At 45.0% G+C, this 19,216-nt stretch overlaps 1 protein-coding gene across 2 annotated transcripts in view; it reads right to left on the bottom strand.

Annotated features, from left to right (window-relative positions):
- The window catches only part of RAB26 (RAB26, member RAS oncogene family), a 417,846-nt gene that overhangs the window by 331,078 nt on the left and 67,552 nt on the right, over window positions 1–19,216 (bottom strand). The window contains exon 1 of one of the 2 annotated variants that reach the window (XM_073636483.1): window positions 14,811–14,992. The exons of the other annotated variant lie outside the window; for it this stretch is intronic. Within the exon in view, the coding sequence (XP_073492584.1) occupies window positions 14,811–14,951 (141 nt within the window). The 5' untranslated portion in view covers window positions 14,952–14,992. Of the gene's footprint in view, window positions 1–14,810; window positions 14,993–19,216 lie in introns of those variants that run through there. 2 annotated transcript variants of the gene reach the window in all.

Below are 19,216 nucleotides of genomic sequence, written 5' to 3'. Positions count from 1 at the left end.
CTCCGTCATTTGACAGAGCGATCACGTGCTAAACGGCCGCCGGGTGTACCAAGATGGCCGCCGCTACGGAGCTAGGCCGAAGCCGCGGCCTTTCCTATGGCCGAGGCCACAGAGCGATCCGCGGATCGTGGGTGTCCCATATGGATCAACCTCTGCGGATCGGATCACGGATCAATGACGATCCGTTGAACCCCTACCAAATACCGTAAAGCCATCCTATTGCCCTTCACTTTCTCATTCAGTAAATCTGTGCGAATCTTGTAAAAAGTGACTTCTTCGCTCCCCCTATACCCCTGTGGCCCCACTTTTTAACAACCCTTTATTCATACCACAGACACATCTGGAATGCCCACTTGGGGTCTCAACATTCACAAAACGGTATTCAGCCTTCATGTATATCACTCATATAAAAGGTAAGCACAAAAAAGTCAATATTTGGCTGTAAAACGCATTTACAACCAATTAAAGCTGCTTTGCTATAGCCGTGAATGATTTCACATCTTCCGGAGATTGGAACGCAGGTTACATATATTGTCCCGCATATATAAGGCATCCAAGCGCCCGTCAAGCCACGCCCCTGACGACGTCACTTTATGATGAAACGCGTAGGGAGGAGTTGGCGACGTGACGCTGGTGTATGCTCGGACGTGGCCGCCATCTTGTGGGTGGGGAATGCTGGATGTTATTACAAACAAAGCATATTTTTATGCGGAGCATGCTAGTTTATCTTCTTTTAATTTACTAAACTTATTTCTAATATACTGCACCATGAGGTCTATCTCTTTACATTTTCATGGGATGGATTAATCTATGGTGGTCATTGCTGGAGTATATGGAGAAGGATAGCTGAGACCGGAGCTGATACATCTGTGTTCCTATGTGCTGGCCGATTGAGATGCATGGAGATTGAAGAGCTTCCCCTATTATCCAATGCTTATGTGACCTTTGTGATGAGGGTCTACTAAGAAGGGTAATTGGCTGTGTTATCGGGTGCCGGTGATGGTTTCCTCCTCTTTCACCTTCTACTAACCACCTTTGATGTGAAGTGCGCTGAACACCGTCTTTGGATTTATTTCTTATGGACTTATTGATTTTCTAAGTACTATAAAAAAGGAAAACTACCATCCAGCTAGATCATGTGTGTTGCCAACATCCCCAGGGTCGAATTACATAAAAAGTTACCCCCAAGAAGGATTTATGGGACTTTAACGGCAAACGCGTAATATAAAATATAATTTTATTCAATAGAAAACAATATTTATAAAAGACATGAATGTTGTAACAATTACATAGCAAGAAAATCACAAATGACAAAAAAGCTAAAAAAATCTGTACTGATATGTAGGAAATGAAGCTACGTTCTATAGTCTTCCACAAAGGCTTACGCGTTTCGGGACTGAACAGGCCGTCCCTTCATCAGAGACAATTCGTGAGACAAGATCCCAAGCATATCAGTGTTGGAGCACCCATCGCCAAAGTCACGGCGGCGAAAATGTCAGAACCATCACAGATCCAAAAGGCAAAGGAGCCGAGGTGCATGGCTGGCCCCGTGCGGAGGCGGTGTGACTACCTGAACGGATCTGCACTAATATTCAGTGCTCGGTGGGAAGAAGCTCTGCACGTCCATACTCTGCTGGTGTGAAGAGCCATATAGTTACTCATCAGCTTTACATCCCACATATGTTATGGTTCCCTCCTTTCCCTCATTTCCACTTAGATCCATCAATATACACTTGTGGACTCCCAGATACCCAGTCGGTTCTGCGCCTTGACGCAGTTCCCCTCTGAATGGTTTGTGTTGTCTGGTGTCTTTTTTCTGGGGCGGATCAGTGTGGATAGAGTGGGGCCAGCCACGCACCCCGGCTCCTTTGCCTTTTGGATCCGTGGTGGTTCTGACATTTTCGCCGCCGTGACTTTGGCGATGGGTGCTCCAACACTGATATGCTTGGGATCTTGTCTCACGAATTGTCTCTGATGAAGGGACGGCCTGTTCACTCCCGAAACGCGTAAGCCTTCGTGGAAGACTATAGAACATAGCTTCATTTCCTACATATCAGTACAGCTTTTTTAGCTTTTTTGTCATTTGTGATTTTCTTGCTATGTAATTGTGACAACATTCATGTCTTTTATAAATATTGTTTTCTATTGAATAAAATTATATTTTATATTACGCGTTTGCCGTTAAAGTCCCATAAATCCTTCTTGGGGGTAACTTTTTATGTTATTGATTTTCTAAGCGCTGCACCACCTTTTAATATTTCTTTCAGTGGCGGCTGGTGGGGTTTTTTTTGGGGGGGGCGGCAAACAACCCCCCCGGGCTGCCGGTGGACCGGCACTACCCCCACCCCGCGGCACTAACACAGCCCCCACCACCACCCGCTGTCCTTACCCTGGATGCGGGCGGTGAGAGTGTGGCGGGCTCGGGGAAAGCTGCTCCGGTGTCCTCTCTGTCACCTCTTATAATTTATTTGCTTTAAAGTTTTTTTAATACAGTCACAATATTCTGTAACTATCTAATTAATCACAATCATGTTGTGTTGATATTTGGGTTTAGTATATATTATGTTGTTTTGATTTTAACACAATATTTGAGATATTCTGGTTGATGGGAATTTTATTCACTTTAGTTTTCTAGCGCGGTTCTGTTAATTGTTTTTTAGCTTTCTGCGGTGTCTGCTCTCTCCTTCTCCCAGCGCTAGGCGTCCAATAGGATCACCTGACGTTTTGGCCAATCGGGAAACAGGTTTCATACCTGCTTCTCGATTGGCCGGGAGGAGAATCAGTGTTGCAACAGCGAATTTTCATTCGCTGTTGCAACACTCCTGGGTGGGCTCCAGACGCAATGCTCTGCATCCCGTGTCCACCCTATTTTGAAGTCTATTAGAGCCTATGGCTCTAATCAGGTTCTTAAACAAAAAAACCTGGCCTCTCTAATTCATATGCCCAGTGACCCGAAAGGGGCCAGACACATGAATAGGGGGCGGCCGTGGATAGATTCATGCTATGCATGAATCCATCCTCTGCATATAGGAGGTGGCGAGGATAGGGGGGGCGGCACACAGGCGCCTCTAATGGATGGGCTGCCCCTGATTTCTCTATTGCTATTTCATTAATATTGCGCTAGCTGCTGTTTATCTAGTTATATCATCTTAGCTGTGGGTATAAGCGCAGCAGATCTTTACATTTTACAACAGTCATGGGGTAGAATTTTATGAAAGCACAAAAATGTATTAACTCACATGTTAACATCCAAGTAGATCTCCAACAAGATGGGCGCGATCCTGGCGGCATAGCGTGATAACGTTACACATATGGTAACTCCTCCCTTTGCGTTTCGTCATATAATGACAAAATTATTTATTTTTGTTTGTTTTCAAAGTAGTATACACCCAATCACGAAAATCTCATAAGCTGTAATTTCAAAAGTCACTTTCAATATTTCTAAATCTACATCATCATACTAATACTTGGTGATCCTTTTTCACTTTGTTCAGGCACTTTCTGTTACAGGGTGACAACACTCTATTTTCATCGCCCAATTGTCACCCTGTGCCTTGAGATTTCAATGGAAACTACAAATGGACAGTTCAACCTACTTTATCAAGAAATCTGCTATGAAAAATGCCATGCAGCCATATTTGTAGTGCATGAAGGCAAAATGTAGCTGCATAAAGGCTGCCAGATATCAGCAGCACCAAAGGATAAAAAGAGTTTTAACAAAAGATGAAAAAGGGGAAACAGTTCAGGACATTGCTGGGTAAAGAAGAGACAGGAGAGCCCCCCACCCTCTCCCACCTCTTCTTCCTTGGCCCGGCTATGATAGCCAACATATGATCTGCACCACAAATTGGAGAAGCTCTGTACTGGAGGTACTAAGGCTCCTGGAATTTACATATCTCCCTTCTTTCATGTATACAGAGAGCAGCCATGCATGTCAACAACTAATTATTCTAGTTGTCCAGTTTGCTATAAGAACTCATTTGCATATTAAAGGCTTGGCCAAATCTCTGTAGTAAGAAATATTTTTATACAATACTGTATATTTGCAGTGTAGTCATGCAAATACGTGTTTTTTTCACTGAAGTTTTTTTTTTTACTGAAGAAAGAATTTTCCTTAAAATTCTCACTCTTCCTTGCACACTAGCTGAAAGTTCAAACTAGGCTGACAGTGGCAAAACCAGCTGCAGCTGTGTATTCCTTTCAAAGTAACAAAATACATACTTTACTGTTAATAACCAAATTTATCTTGATATCAGCCTATGGCATCCCATCCACGTCAGCACTTCAGCTACAAAGGTGAGAGGAAACACCAGCAGCAAATCAGCCTTTGCTGCATGTACATGTGCTGACAGGAAAGAAATGTGTTGGCAGGAGAGAGCAGAGTGAGCAGATTGGATGACTATATGTTAATGCTAATTTTTTGCCCAATCAGCAGACTGGGGGTGGGGAGCTGACACCACAATATTCAATAATAGTGTTGTGGGGGAAGAGAGTTACAGATCCTTTTGCAGCTAAGAAAGGTCATATAATGGGCAACACAGCAGCTTAGTGGTTAGCACTCCTGCCTTGCAGCACTGGGGTCTTTGGTTTGAATTCCAAACCGGACACTATCTGCATGGAGTTTACATGTTGTCCTTCTGCTTATGTGGGTTTCCTCCCACACTTCAAAAAACATGCTGGTAGGTTAAAGTGGACCTTCACCCTAAAATAAATCTTCCCTTGCCCCTGTCTCCTTACTTCATTATTACAGGTACTTTCCGTATATAGCACCATCAATTTATGCAGCGCTTTACATGGATATTATACACATCAGTCCCTGCCCTCAAGGTGCTTACAATCTACATATCAATCCCTGCCTTCAAGGAGCTTAAAGTCTACACATCAGTCCCTGCCTTCAAGGTGCTTACAATCTACACAACAGTCCCTGCTCTCAAGGAACTTAAAGTCTACACATCAGTCCCTGCCCTCAAAGAGCTTACAATCTACACAACAGTCCTTGCCCTCAAGGAGCTTACAATCTGCACAACAGTCCCTGCCATCAAGGAGCTTACAATCTACACATCATTCCCTGCTCTCAAGGAACTTAAAGTCTACACATCAGTCCCTGCCCTCAAAGAGCTTACAATCTACACATCAGTCCCTGCCCTCAAAGAGCTTACAATCTACACAACAGTCCCTGCCATCAAGGAGCTTACAATCTACACATCAGTCCCTGCCTTCAAGGAGCTTACAGTCTACACATCAGTCCCTGCTCTCAAGGAGCTTACAGTCTACACATCAGTCCCTGCCCTCAAAGAGCTTACAATCTACACAACAGTCCTTGCCCTCAAGGAGCTTACAATCTAAGGCCACTTTCACACAGGCTGTCCGATTAGGTCCACCCATCAGTTTTTCATGTGGACCTGATCAGACCCTTCAGTCACTGCTATGGTGCTATGGTGTATCGACGCCAACCGATCCTATCCTGTCCGCCAAAAACAGACAGATGGTGGTCCTATTCCCCATCCGTCTGGCAGATCAGATCGGTTGGCATCGGATGGAAATGGACAAGCGGTCCGATTGCCCCATAGAAGAGAGCAGGACTGTGTCCATGTCCACTCTGCATAGCGGAGTGGACACAGAGCTGTCATCCGCCTGCTCAGCAAGTGAATTCCACTTAGCGGAGGTGCCTATATGAAAGGGGGGGCCACATTCATACATACATATACTAGGGCAAATTTAGACAGGAGCCAATTAACCTCCTAGCATGTCTTTGAAGTGTGGGAGGAAACCGGAGTACCCGGAGGAAACGCACGCAGGCACAGAGAGAACATGCAAACCCCGTGCAAGTAGTGTTACAGTTGGGATTCAAACCGACAACTCTAGTACTGTTAGGCAGAAGTCCTAACTTACCGTATATACTCGAGTATAAGCCGAGTTTTTCAGCACATTTTTTTGTGCTGATAGTGCCCCCCTCGGTTTATACTCGAGTCAAGCACTTTTCTGGTGCAAAGAATGACATTTCCCGAACCGAATTTGGGGCCCCGTATCTCGGGGCCACTTGGTGTTAGGAACCCCAAATTTGGTATGCAAACCCAGTGGCACTAGCACTACAACATATGGAGTTCCTAGCACTAAGTGGCCCCAAGATATGGGGCCCCAAAATCGGTTCATAAAATGTCATTCTCTGCTGCAGAAAAGTGCTTGACATTTTCCAAACCGATTTTGGGGCCCCGTATCTCAGGGCCACTTGGTGCTAGGAACCCCATCTTTGGATATGTTGTAGTGCTAGTTTGGGGTTTTGGGGTTCCTAGCACCAAGTGGCCCTGGGATACGGGGTCGCAAAGTCAGTCAACTGTGTCCATCTGCAGCAATGCAATTTCGGGACCCTTTGGGTCCAGAGACCCCAAATTTTGGCTGCAGCTAGGGGGCATCTAGGCATCTTAACAACCGAGTTTGAAGTTTGGGGGACCTATGGCTGCAAATGGGCACAGTGAGCCATGCAAATGGGCACAGTGAGGTTGCAAATAGGCACAGTGAGGCTGCAAATGGGCATTGTTGACCCTCTTTTCCACTTACAGTAGCTGCACATTTCTCACCCTAGGTTTATACTTATAACTTATTATACTTATATTGACTTATACTCGAGTATATACTAATTTGGATTTTTTGTTCACTCTTTTTTTAAAAATCTATTGTGCTGCAAAGCAGCACCTCTGCAATTCTCACCTGTGTGAGAATTACGTCTGGGACCCCACTCCCTCCTCCGTCCCTCCCAGATTCTGCACATACAACAACAGCCCTGTGGCACATCTGCGCATGCAAACGTTTCCTTGTACATCTGTGCTTGTGTGGGGCTTCCCCGCGAATGCGCAAACACAAATACAAGTGGTATGGAACTGGCAACATGCCCTGCGTGTTTGCAGATATGCTAAAGGGCTTTGCCAGGATCCGATGGTCAGGCAGAGCCCTTTGGTACACTCCATAATGGCAGTGCAGGAGGGGGGGAGCTACACAGAACGGGGCTGAAGTTTCGTTTCAATTGGCTCTTGTCTACATTGACCCTAGTATGTGTATGCATGATGGGGACCCTGAGGGCAGGGACGGATGTGAATGTACAATGTGGTAAACTGTTGCCAGCTTTAAGGTTTGAATGATAAAGCAATTTGTATTCTCTGCACATGTGGTAGTATCATGTTGTAAGCACCGGGGTTGAATAATAGCAAAAAATAACAGTTTAAAAAAATATATAACATTTTTTTTCTCTTTTTTTTTTTTCTCTCCAAATTATTTCTCTTCAACTGTAAACCACAGAAATAAACTCCCATCTGAGAAGTTCCCTCTCATCGAAGTGCCTGGCAGCTAGAGTTCCCAAAGCACATTTTCCTCTGACACATGCAGGACCGAAAAGTAATTACACTGTTAATTGATACAAATGATGTGTATAAAAACCTAATCAGAGGCTGGTAATGATGGAGGAGAGGAAGAGTCTCATGGGAGCTGTCCATGGTACCATGCTCGGCTGGAGAGTGTTCATCTGTCTGAAACAATGTTCAACATGTGAACTGAGGAGACAGACTAGAAACACTGCCACAAGTACTAAGAGAAAGAGAACAATGGGGACTTACTTACCCACCTACCCAGATAAAACGTGCTTAGAATTCACACCAGCCCGCACGCTCATTCACTCATTCGATCCCCCCATCTGTCTGTTTTTAGCAAATAGAATCGACAAATGCCCGTTGACATCTGCTGCTCCATAGAGAGCAATGGATGGTCCGATTGGGTCTGCCTGAAAAAAACTGACAGGTCCGCCCGTGTGAAAGGGGCCTAAGGCCTTGTGTACACTTGCTTTGCTCTCCGAATCTACGTTCAGATTGTTCTTCAGAAAGCAATTGGCGGGTGGTAAAGAGGTTTTGTATCGCCTCCTCACTGCCTGTTTTAATCCCCCGAATGCAAGACTACCACTCCTCAATCGTGTGCATTGTGCACGGTTGCTGGGCAGTTACAGTGTGGCCCCATTCACTTGAATGGGTTGTATTCGGTGGGGGTGGGGGGTGGGTGGGGGTAGTGCCTGCTGAGTGCGACAGGGGGTAAAATTCTTGCCACGGCTGCAAAGCAAAGCATCACAGCCACAGCATGTGTACACCCCTAGCTGCTGCCTTTCCAGCCAACGGAGGAGGAGCAGATAAGGGGTGGTAAAAACACAGCTCAAATAGGTAGTTTTAATGCCCCCTAACTGCTAACGAAAATGAACCCTTAGTGTACGTAGTATTAGTATTAGTGTAGTACCGCCTAACTGGAAACACTGTTAATATGTTAGTGATACCAGGAGTATAATATAATTTAAAGTGTCTATATCGCCCTGGCAGGTGACATGGGCTCACCCAAGGTTTGGAGCGACAACTTGATCTTCACCAGAACACCCCGTACAGAATGATTGGCTGGTGAACCTACTTTGCTGCTAAATGACACAAGGTCCTGGCTCTCAGGATCGCCTCACCAAAAAGGTAATTGAAACAGGGTCGCTATGCTATAGAGACAATGTATGATATAATGGCAGACTGAGCAGAGGTTGAGGCAGGCGGCAGGCAAGAGATTAGTTGGTGTGCAGGCAGAGGTTGAGGCAGGCAGCGGGCAAGAGAGTAGTCGGTGTCAAGGCAGAGGTTAAGGCAGGCAATAGAGTAGTCAGTGTCCAGGCAGAGGTTGGGGCAAGGGACAGGCAAGAGATTAGTTGGTGTCCAGGATGAGGTTGAGGCAGGCTGCACACAAGAGAGTAGTCAGTGTCCAGACAGAGGTTGAGGCAGGCAAGAGAGTAGTCAGTGTCCAGGCAGAGGTTGAGGCAGATGGCAGGCAATAGAGTAGTCAGTGTCCAGGCAGAAGTTGGGGCAGGCAGCAGGCAAGAGAGTATTTAGTGTCCAGGCAGAGGTTGAGGCAGGCAGCAGACAAGCAAGTAGTCAGTGTCCAGGCAGAGGTTGAGGCAGGCGGCAGGCAAGAGAGTAGTTGGCGTCCAGGCAGAGGTTTAGGCAGGCAGGAGAGTAGTCGTGTCCAGGCAGAGGTTGAGGCAGGCAGGAGAGTAGTCAGTGTCCAGGCAGGGGTTGAGGCAGGCGGCAAGCAAGATAGTAGTCAGTGTCCAGGCAAAGGTTGGGGCAGGCGGCAGGCAAGAGAGTAATCAATGTCCAGGCAGAGGTTGAGGCAGGTGGCAGGCAAGAGAGTAGTCAGTGTCCAGGCAGAGGTTGAGGCAGACGGCAGGCAGGAGAGTAGTCGTTGTTGAGGCAGAGGTTGGGCAGGCAGGAGGCAAAAGAGTAGTCGGTGTCCAGGAATAGGTTGGGGCAGGTGGTAGGCAAGATAGTAGTTGGTGTCCAGGAAGAGGTTGGGGCAGGCGGCAGGCAAGAGAGTAGTCAGTGTCCAGGCAGAGGTTGAGACAGGCGGTAGGCAAGAGAGTATTCAGTGTCCAGGCAAAGATTGGGGCAGGTAAGAGAATAACAGAAATGGGCAATAGGGGCAGGAAATAAGAGTCAGGCAATCCATGGCAGCAATGGGTAAAGCAGGAACAATAGTTTTCTCTTGCACATGGTAGCTGAAAAAAAGAAACAGCACCGACCAACTTAATGGAAACCATTTTAATACCCTCCGAGGCCTGTGTATGCATTCAGCAACAAGGATGCATGCCAATGTGTGCTATCACACATGTACCAAAGCACTCTTTCAGATGTGTGCCAACAAGTGCACACCAATGCCTACACATGCATCAAGCCATAGCTAAAAGGCCACAATCCCATGAACCACATCACAGTGGACCAATACGTGCACGCATTGTAACATAAGCTTTTTTCATCTTTGGATAAGAAAGCAATCGCTAACTGGTCTTTTTATCTTTTACATCATTTTTTATTGATGAAATAGAATAATTTCTAAGGATTACAAGCTGATCACAGTATTTCAATAAATAATATGATTATTGAAAGATCATAATAGTTATAAGTTCCGCTGTCTTTTTTTTAAATGTTATTGTTTGTGAAACTTTTCTTCACTTCCTACCCTAAAAGTAGAGAAGGAAGTGAGAGTAAATTGTTACTTGAACGTGATTTGCCCATTGTATGATTACCCCTCACCTTCTATTCCAGTATCACCATGTTCTGGTGGCAATGGTCACTAGGACAAACAGAGAAGGTGACAATCTGCAGACTTGGTGGTACTTCCTTTCCTCCTTCTTGCTTTTTGAACTACCATTAAACTTCAACATACTAATACCCTTTCTCCCTCTTGTAAGCAAGCCTTGTAATGCCTCCCTTTTACTTTACATAACAGAGACTCCCACCAATGGCCTGATTTTAACTTTCAGCCATTTTTCCAGCTTGGCGGACCAATTGTAATTATGCATATCTCATACCTGAGAGGCTGCTGGGGTAGCCGACAGTCATTGTTGTAGCTGGCACTACTACAGTGATAGCTGTGATTATCCAAGTCCAGTGCTGAGTTGCTCCCCTATGCACAATGATCACAGGGGGTTGCTTGCTTGGCACCGTCACCATTCACAGTATGCCTTGTATTTTTTTTCAATGTGTGCAATGGGGGAGATTTACTAAAACTAGTGCACACAGAATCTGGTGCAGCTTTACATAGTAACAAATCAGCTAGGTTTTATTGGCAAAGTGGTTGTAAAGCCTAAACATTTTTTACCTTAATGCATTCTTTGCATTAAGGTAAAAAATGTTTAGATGTCAGCATCCCCCCTCACCCCCCCTTATACTTACCTGAGCCCACATTCGGTCCAGCGCTGTGCACGTCTTCAGCTCCTCGTACCCCTCTCACTTCCATGTCTCGCTGGCTTTGCTGGGGTACCAGGAGCCACTGGCTCCCAGTGCTGTCAATCAAAGTCAGCAATGAGGGAGTGCAGGGCGGGGCCAAGTCCCGCTGTCTGTGTCAATGGACACAGCAGTGGGGCTCGGGTGCAGGCACGCATGAGTGCCCCCATAGGAAGCGACTTCCCAGGGGGGCACTGAACAGAGAGGAGGGGCCAGGACCACCGGCGTGGGCCCCAAAAAGAAGAGGTTCGTGGCCGCTCTGTACAATTCTATTGCACAGAGCAGGTAAGTATAGACATGTTTGTTTTTGTTTTTTTTTAATTTTTTAATTAACCTTTACAATTACTTGGCTTGAACAAGCTGAAGTTAGAAGCTGATTGATTACTATGTACAGCTGCACCAGATCCTGTGTACCAGTTTTATTAAATCTCCCCCCAATGTGTTCATTGATTGGATGAGATAGAGCTTGTTATGTCACCACCCCTCCTCTTCACCACCACCATTTAGAGAATGCCTTGTATTAATTGAAAAAAAATGCAAGTCCCGGAGGATCACTGCTATCACTGTAGTAGAGCCGACTACTACAGTGGTTCCCTGCTTCCCCAGCGGCCCCTTAGGGCTGGTTTACATGGTAGGAGGAAAGCAGTGCTAATGCGCCAACTGCAGCTCATAGTTACATAGCTACATAGTAGGTGAGGTTGAAAAAAGACACAAGTCCATCAAGTCCAACCTATGTGTGATTATGTGTCAGTATCACATTGTATATCCCTGTATGTTGCAGTCATTCAGGTGTTTAATAGTTTCTTGAAGCTATAGATGCTCCCCATTGAGACCACCGCCTGTGGAAGGGAATTCCACATCCTTGCCGCTCTTACAGTAAAGAACCCTCTACGTAGTTTAAGGTTAAACCTCTTTTCTTCTAATTTTAATGAGTGGCCACGAGTCTTGTTAGACTCTCTTCTGCGAAAAAGTTTTATTCCTATTGTGGGGTCACCAGTACGGTATTTGTATATTGAAATCCTATCCCCTCTTAAGCGTCTCTTCTCCAGAGAGAATAAGTTCAGTGCTCGCAACCTTTCCTCGTAACTAATATCCTCCAGAGCCTTTATTAGCTTTGTTGCCCTTCTTTGTACTCGCTTCATTTCCAGTACATCCTTCCTGAGGACTGGTGCCCAAAACTGAACAGCATACTCTAGGTGAGACCGGACCAGAGTCTTGTAGAGCGGGAGAATTATCATTTTATCTCTGGAGTTGATCCCCTTTTTAATGCATGCCAATATTCTGTTTGCTTTGCTAGCAGCAGCTTGGCATTGCATGCCATTGCTGAGCCTATCATCTACTAGGACCCCCCAGGTCCTTTTCCATCCTAGATTTCCCCAGAGGTTCCCCCCCCAGTGTATAGATTGCATTCATATTTTTGCCACCCAAATGCATTATTTTACCTTTTTCTACATTGAACCTCATTTGCCATGTAGTTGCCCACCCCATTAATTAGTTTTTTGCAAGGTTTCCACATCCTGCGGAGAAGTTATTGCCCTGCTTAGCTTAGTATCGTCTGCAAATAGAGATTGAGCTGTTTACCCCATCCTCCAGGTCGTTTATGAACAAATTAAATAGGATTGGTCCCAGCACAGAACCCTGGGGGACCCCACTACCCACCCCTGACCATTCCGAGTACTCCCCATTTATCACCACCCTCTGAACTCGCCCTTGTAGCCAGTTTTCAATCCATGTACTCACCCTATGGTCCATGCCAATGGACCTTATTTTGTACAGTAAACATTTATGGGGAACTGTGTCAAATGCTTTTGCAAACTCTGGATACACCACGTCTACTGGCCTTCCTTTATCTAGCTGGCAAATCACCTCCTCAGAGAAGGTTAGTAGATTGGTTTGGCAAGAACGATTTGTCATGAATCCATGCTGATTACTGCTAATGATACCGTTCTCATTACTAAAATCTTGTATATAGTCCGTTATTATCCCCTCCAAGAGTTTACATACTATTAATGTTAGGCTAACTGGTCTGTAATTCCCAGGGATGTATTTTGGGCCCTTTTTAAATATTGGTACTACATTGGCTTTTCTCCAATCAGCTGGTACCATTCCAGTCAGTAGACTGTCTGTAAAAATTAGGTACAACGGTCTGGCAATCACTTGACTGAGTTCCCTAAGTACCCTTGGATGAAAGCCATCTGGTCCCGGTGATTTATTAATGTTAAGTTTCTCAAGTCTAATTTTAATTCTGTCCTCTGTTAACCATGGAGGTGCTTCCTGTGATGTGTCATGAGGATAAACACTGCAGTTTTGGTTACTGAAGCCCCCCGATTCCCTTGTGAAGACTGAGGAGAAGAATAGATTCAATACCTTCACCATCTCCCCATCCTTTGTAACCAGATGTCCTTCTTCATTCTTTATGGGGCCAATATGGTCTGTCCTCCCTTTTTTTCTTACATACTTTACATACTTAAAGAATTTCTTGGGATTTTTTTTGCTCTCCTCCGCTAAGTGTCTTTCATGTTCTATCTTAGCCATCCTAATTACACCCTTACATTCCTTGTTGCATTCTTTATAAAGTCTGAATGCTGATGATGATCCCTCAACCTTGTATTTTTTGAAGGCCTTCTCCTTTGCTTTTATAAGCATTTTTACATTGGAGTTAAGGCATCCAGGACTTTTGTTCGCTCTTTTAAATGTATTACCCAATGGGATGCATTAGCTAATGCCCTTATTTAATATGCCCTTAAAGCAAACCCATCTCTCCTCCGTGTTCTTTGTTCCTAATATTTTATCCCAATTCATGCCTTTTAGCAAGGTTTGTAGTTTGGGGAAGTTGGCTCTTTTAAAATTCTGTGAAATTCATTGTTTCCTTCTTTTTTTTCTTTTTTGATGAACTTTATTGAAATGTTACATTTCATTATTTTCTACTGCCCGCAGTGGATTGCATTGCATTAAAAAAATTTGGGGGGGGGGGGCAAAGAGTATGCCACTTACCCCATCACCTCCATCATTTACCCCATCACCAGTGGCTTCCCCTGCTCGGCGGCATCCCGTTCTCCTGCTCTCCATGGGTCATCACGGCGATGGTGGCTTCCATTTCCTCCCTCCTCCTCGGCGGTCAATCGGGAATCTTCTCTTTTCGGCCAATCGGAAAACGGGTCTCACACCTGCTTCTGATTGGCCGGATTGAGGATCAGTTTTTCATTCATTGTATTCATTCGCTGTTATAACACACCTGGGTGGGCTCCGGTCGCATTCTCTGAGACCCAACCAATTTGGAAGCCTATTAGAGCCTCTGGCTCTAATCAGATGCTTAAAAAAAACCCTGGCAGCTGTAATTCATGTGCCCGGTGCCCTGAAATGGACCGGACGCATGAATAGGGGGTGGCCGTGGCAGCCATGGATAGATTCATGCTATGCATGAATCTATTCATTGCATGAAGGGGGTGGCCTAAAGAGAGGGGGCGATGCCCAGGCGCCCCTAATTGATGGGCCTGCCACTGCATGCATGTCGTATTTTTTTCCAGTGTACACCACTGCAATGTGGCGGTGTGAACTGGTCAGGTAAGAGACAAAGCATTGTGACTTGTCTTGCGGTGGGACTGCCCTGGAATAGCTGCCCAACACAGTCCTATCATGCCTGGTGTGAATGAGTCCTCAGGTATGAGATATGCATACTTGCATTGTGCCAAGCTGGACCAATGCCACTTGACGCAATCAGAGCTGAACTCCGTATCATGCCTGAAGCTCAGCTTTAATAAGAAGAAATACACAAACCATGGAGGAAAGGAGTTATGAAAAAGACAGATTATAGTAGGATTTCATCCATCACAGACCCCCCTCCTCACCCTTGAAGCCACAAATCTCTGTGGACACTGACCTGTCTTGTCAGGAAAACACACCTAAGACGGATGAAACATTCATTCGACTTGATGCAGATTCCTGATGAGAAAATATTGAACATCTGCCTAGCTGGGCTGAACATGGAAACCTAAAAAGAAATGATTTGGACAAGATACCAACCTCAAGATTATAGCAGGTGGTACAAAAGAAAGTCGAAGCCAGCAGGACACCAAAGGAATACAAAACCACAATAGTCCATGCGGCACGCCGTGTGTGAAGTGCTTCAATGCCAACGTCGAGCTGGACCTCTCCGGCTTTCATCTCGGCTCCCTGTCACTTTCCATGGTCACTATGACAGCAACTGAAGAGCTGAATCCCTAACAAGGACGGATGAGTGAACGTTGGTTTTATTTGTTTCGCATTTTTTAGCTTCCATTTTACAGTCGCTTTGGGAACATCAAAATACTGAGACTAGATCCACGAAAGCCTCCAGCATCAAGCATCTTGTATTACTATTCTGTGTGGTGTTGCTTTAGGCACAGTTTTAAAGCCCAACTACAGTTTAAAGCTCAGACATGAAATATGAACAAAGCATATCCCTCTATAGTGTGTGCTTGTCTCAGTTAAAAGCACGAAGTGTCATTTCTGTCTGCTTCTTCGTTCCTCTGCTATCAGCATGAGTCACTTCTGACAAGTTTTCCTGACACCAAGAGAAAAATGGTGACAGGGGAGGGAGCTCCAGCAGATTGACAGCCTCAGCTCTGTTCCTGTGTGCTGTGTGGAGGTGGGTGTCTCTTCCCTTCAATCAGCTCTCAGAGCTCTCCTTACTGAGCTGTGCAGAGTGTAACTTCAGCTTTTCGTCCCCTTTTTTTCTGAACTCTCAGACAAGTTTTATACATTCTGCACTTTGAATGTATTTAGAGAAAAGACGACTGCAGATTAACAGGTACAAATTATGTAGGATGTTTTGTTTTATCTCTGTGTATCACCTGAGGCCAGTCACTTCACTGGGTATATGTAAGGGTTTACAACCACTTCGAGTCAGCTAAATACGTTCTAGGTGCATGAAAATAAAAGGTATGCAAAGTCCCTGTTTACTTTATAAAGCAGCCGCGGTCTTAGTAAAAAAGGCTACCCCTGCCAGCATGCTGTAGAGAAGGACTCTTAGCTCGAGTTCACACCAGTGCGACTTTGAAATAGTTTCCTGCAATACTTTTTCACGATTTAATTGCGACTTGCATTGACTTTTGTTAAATGAAGTCACAAGCAGCAATGAAATGACACAACAAAATCTCACTGCAGTAGTGCGATTTCAAAGCCGCACTGGTGTGAACCAGGGCTTACTCTCTGTGTGGAAGCAGTGGTCTTTCTGCAGAGGCCAGTCTTGCCAACTATTAAAATAAAATCTATAGCTTTCCAATCAGCAGGGAGAATGAGTTTTGTTGATTGAAGACTTTTAGGTGTGACTCAGCAAGAGGCATGCTGGACCTTTGCAGGCAGACCATTGCTTCCACACAGAGCAAGGATCTTTCTCTGCAGAATTCTGGCAGGGGACAGGCTTTTCCACTCAAGCTTTGGGTGCTTTCTAAAAAAAAAAACTCTAGGGCCCATTTTACACAAGCTGGATTCAATTGGAACAGTGGGGGATCCATGAACAGACCCCCTGCTGAACTGGAGCAAAAAAGAGACAATTACACTTTTTTTTCCACTTTTTGACTGAGAGCCAAGCCTGGGTTGAATCTGGGTCAGGGCTGAGTGACTCGGGGAGGCTGGATGACTCAGCAGGCAGCACCTCTGGTGACTCCCCCTGCTCTCCGGAACGTTGGAGAAGCTTCCAGAAGTAGAGGGTGGAGTTTAGGAGGAGCTGTTTGGAGTATTGATGAGGGCCCCAGCCAATCCCCAGCAAAGTGGGCTGGCAGGGGGCGGGCACCTCTTAAATACTCTTGGGTCATGCCAGCAGGGGCAGCCAGGTGGAAGATGGAGATGGAGTGCTGAGGAGGCTGTCGGTGGCCCTTGACGGTGCCCCTAGTGTGGGGGTGGGGCGGAAGTTGACCTTGGACCTGGGGCTCAGGTGCTGATGGGATCCTCTACAACACACAGAGAAATCCTTTCCTGGATGCACGGGAGCAAGGAGAGGACAGTAGGAGAGAGAGTCAGCACGTCCGGGAGATCTCCTGAGTGTTAGTCTGGAGGACTGGGGAGCATCAGTCAGGAGGACTGTGGAGGAATATCCAAGAGGGCTAGTGAAAGGAGCTGCTGCAGCCAGGATTGCTGGCAAGGCCTGAAGAGGCGGTGCTGGGACCAGTGACCATGGGAGGAAGTGCAGTACATGTGTTAGTGGCACTCTGCATTCCACAAGTATAGGGGCTGCGAGTCCCTGCCTGTAATGGGCCGTGCTACAGACTTTTACTGAATGACATTGCTGGTGATTCTGCAAGCAAGTGAAGTGCTGGAGGAAGGAAAGGAGCTGTATATAGGACTGTATACACTAGGAGTTGTCCCTGGAGTTGTTTAAAGTCAAGTGGTCATCCCTTAATACCCCTACTGCCATCCAAGATTTATCCCCTCAATACATACAAAAAAAAATGGACTGTTCCCTGACTCAGGTGTGCCTGCGGAAATTCTGTGTGCCTGGCTGTGCAGGGTGGGGGAATTCTTTTCACCAAGCTGCTTGGCAATGGTCTTGTAGACCATTCCAGCCTTGTGTAGGTCTACAATCTTGTCCCTGACATCCTTGGACAGCTCTTTGGTCTTGGCCATGATGGAGAGATTGAAATCTAATCGACTGATTGCTTCTGTGGACAGGTGTCTTTTATACAGGTAACAATCTGAGATTGAGATTAGGAGCACCCCCTTTAAGAAAGTGCTCCTAATCTCAGCTCCTTACCTGTACAGAAGACTCCTCGGAGCCAGAAATCTTGCTGATTGGTAGGGGATCAAATACTTATTTCACTCATTAAAATGCAAATCAATTTATAACTTTTTTGAAATGTGTTTTTCTGGATTTTTTAGTTCTGTCTCTCACTGTTAAAATAAAAATACCATTAATATTATAGACGGATCATTTCCTTGTTAGTGAGCAAACGTACAAAATCAGCAGGGGATCAAATACTTTTTTTCCCTCATTGTAAAGCCTCATGCACATGATCGGATTTTCCGCAGACAAAACCTCAGACTTTTGTCCGAAGGCGTGTGCCTGGATTTTTTCTTGCATACAAACGACAAGGAATTGTCAGCCAACAAACACAAACGTAGTGACGTACTACGTGGTTTTTCAGCTCTTTAGCGCCACCCTTTGGGCTCCTTCTGCTAATTTCGTGTTAGTAGACGTTTGGTGAGTGTTGATTCGCGCTTTTCATTTTGCGCTTTTCATTTTGCGCTTTTCATTTCGTGCTTTTCAGTTTGTTTCTGAACGGCCGTTCGTCAACCAGACATGTTGTAGAAACGGAGGAGATAAAGTGTTATTTATTTATTGGCCTTGGAGTTATTGCTTTAACCCAAGTCCAGTCCAGGAACAGGAGGAGGAGTTGTTGGACCAAAAATTGATTGCTTTATTAATCGTGACCAATTATATCATATGCCTTTGCTGTGGGAGCTCCAGGAGAATAATCCGGATGATTTTCGGAATTATCTCCAGATGACAGACCCCTGCTTTCACCAACTCTTGGCATTGTTGACCCCCTATATTAAGAAGCAGGACACATGCATGAGGCTTTTATTTTATTTTTTGGTTGAATAATAATGATTTGATTTGGTGTATTTTCTATATTTTTTGGATGCATAGAATGCCCTTTTTGATAAGTTCTATTGGCAGATAGCATGTCTAATTTTATTTGTTTTCTTTTTTTAATGCACAATAAAAAAACTGTGTAGAATAATACTTGGCTATGTGTTTTACTTCAAATGACACTTTGGGAGTAGGCAGTTACATTTAAAAAAATACAATGTAAAATTAACAAGGGACACCAACATAGTTGTATCTTTGATCTTAAAAACTACGGTATAATGGTGTTGTGGTAACTTGCCCCCCCAAAAAAAAGCATAATAATATTATTCTTGATATCACTAGAAAAAAAAGCCTTTAAAAATTTGTTTGCAATAACTGCATCAGTATCACCAGCAAATCAGCTTCATTATTATCCCATTAGAGAAGAAGAGAATTGTGCTGCATTTCGAGATTTCATATTTTGCTGCGTCACAAATGTTAATTCTCCATTACGAACGCTAGTTTACAAGACCGACTGCTTCTGGCTCCTTGCTTCCGAGCATGCATTTTTGTACTTTGGACTTTTGTCCGATGGACTTGTGTAGACACGCTCGGAAAATCCGACAACAGACATTTGTTCGCGGAAAATTTTAAAGCCTGCCATCCAACATTTGTCCGCGGAAAATCCGACAACAATTGTCCGATGGAGCGTACAAACGGTCGGATTTTCTGCCAACAGCCTGTCATCACACATTTCCTGTCGGAAAGTCCGATCGTGTGTGCGAGGCTTTAGACTTTTATTGCGGAGACATAGCATGTCTCTTCTGCAATAAAAAGCCTTCCTTCTAGCAATTTTTATTTTTCAGATAAAGTTGCACTT

Source organism: Aquarana catesbeiana, linkage group LG06 (genome assembly GCF_042186555.1).
Source record: "Aquarana catesbeiana isolate 2022-GZ linkage group LG06, ASM4218655v1, whole genome shotgun sequence".
NCBI classification, from domain to species: Eukaryota; Metazoa; Chordata; class Amphibia; order Anura; family Ranidae; genus Aquarana; species Aquarana catesbeiana.
The sequence above is the reverse complement of the archived record's forward strand: the minus strand, read 5'-3'. Positions and strand labels throughout refer to the sequence as shown.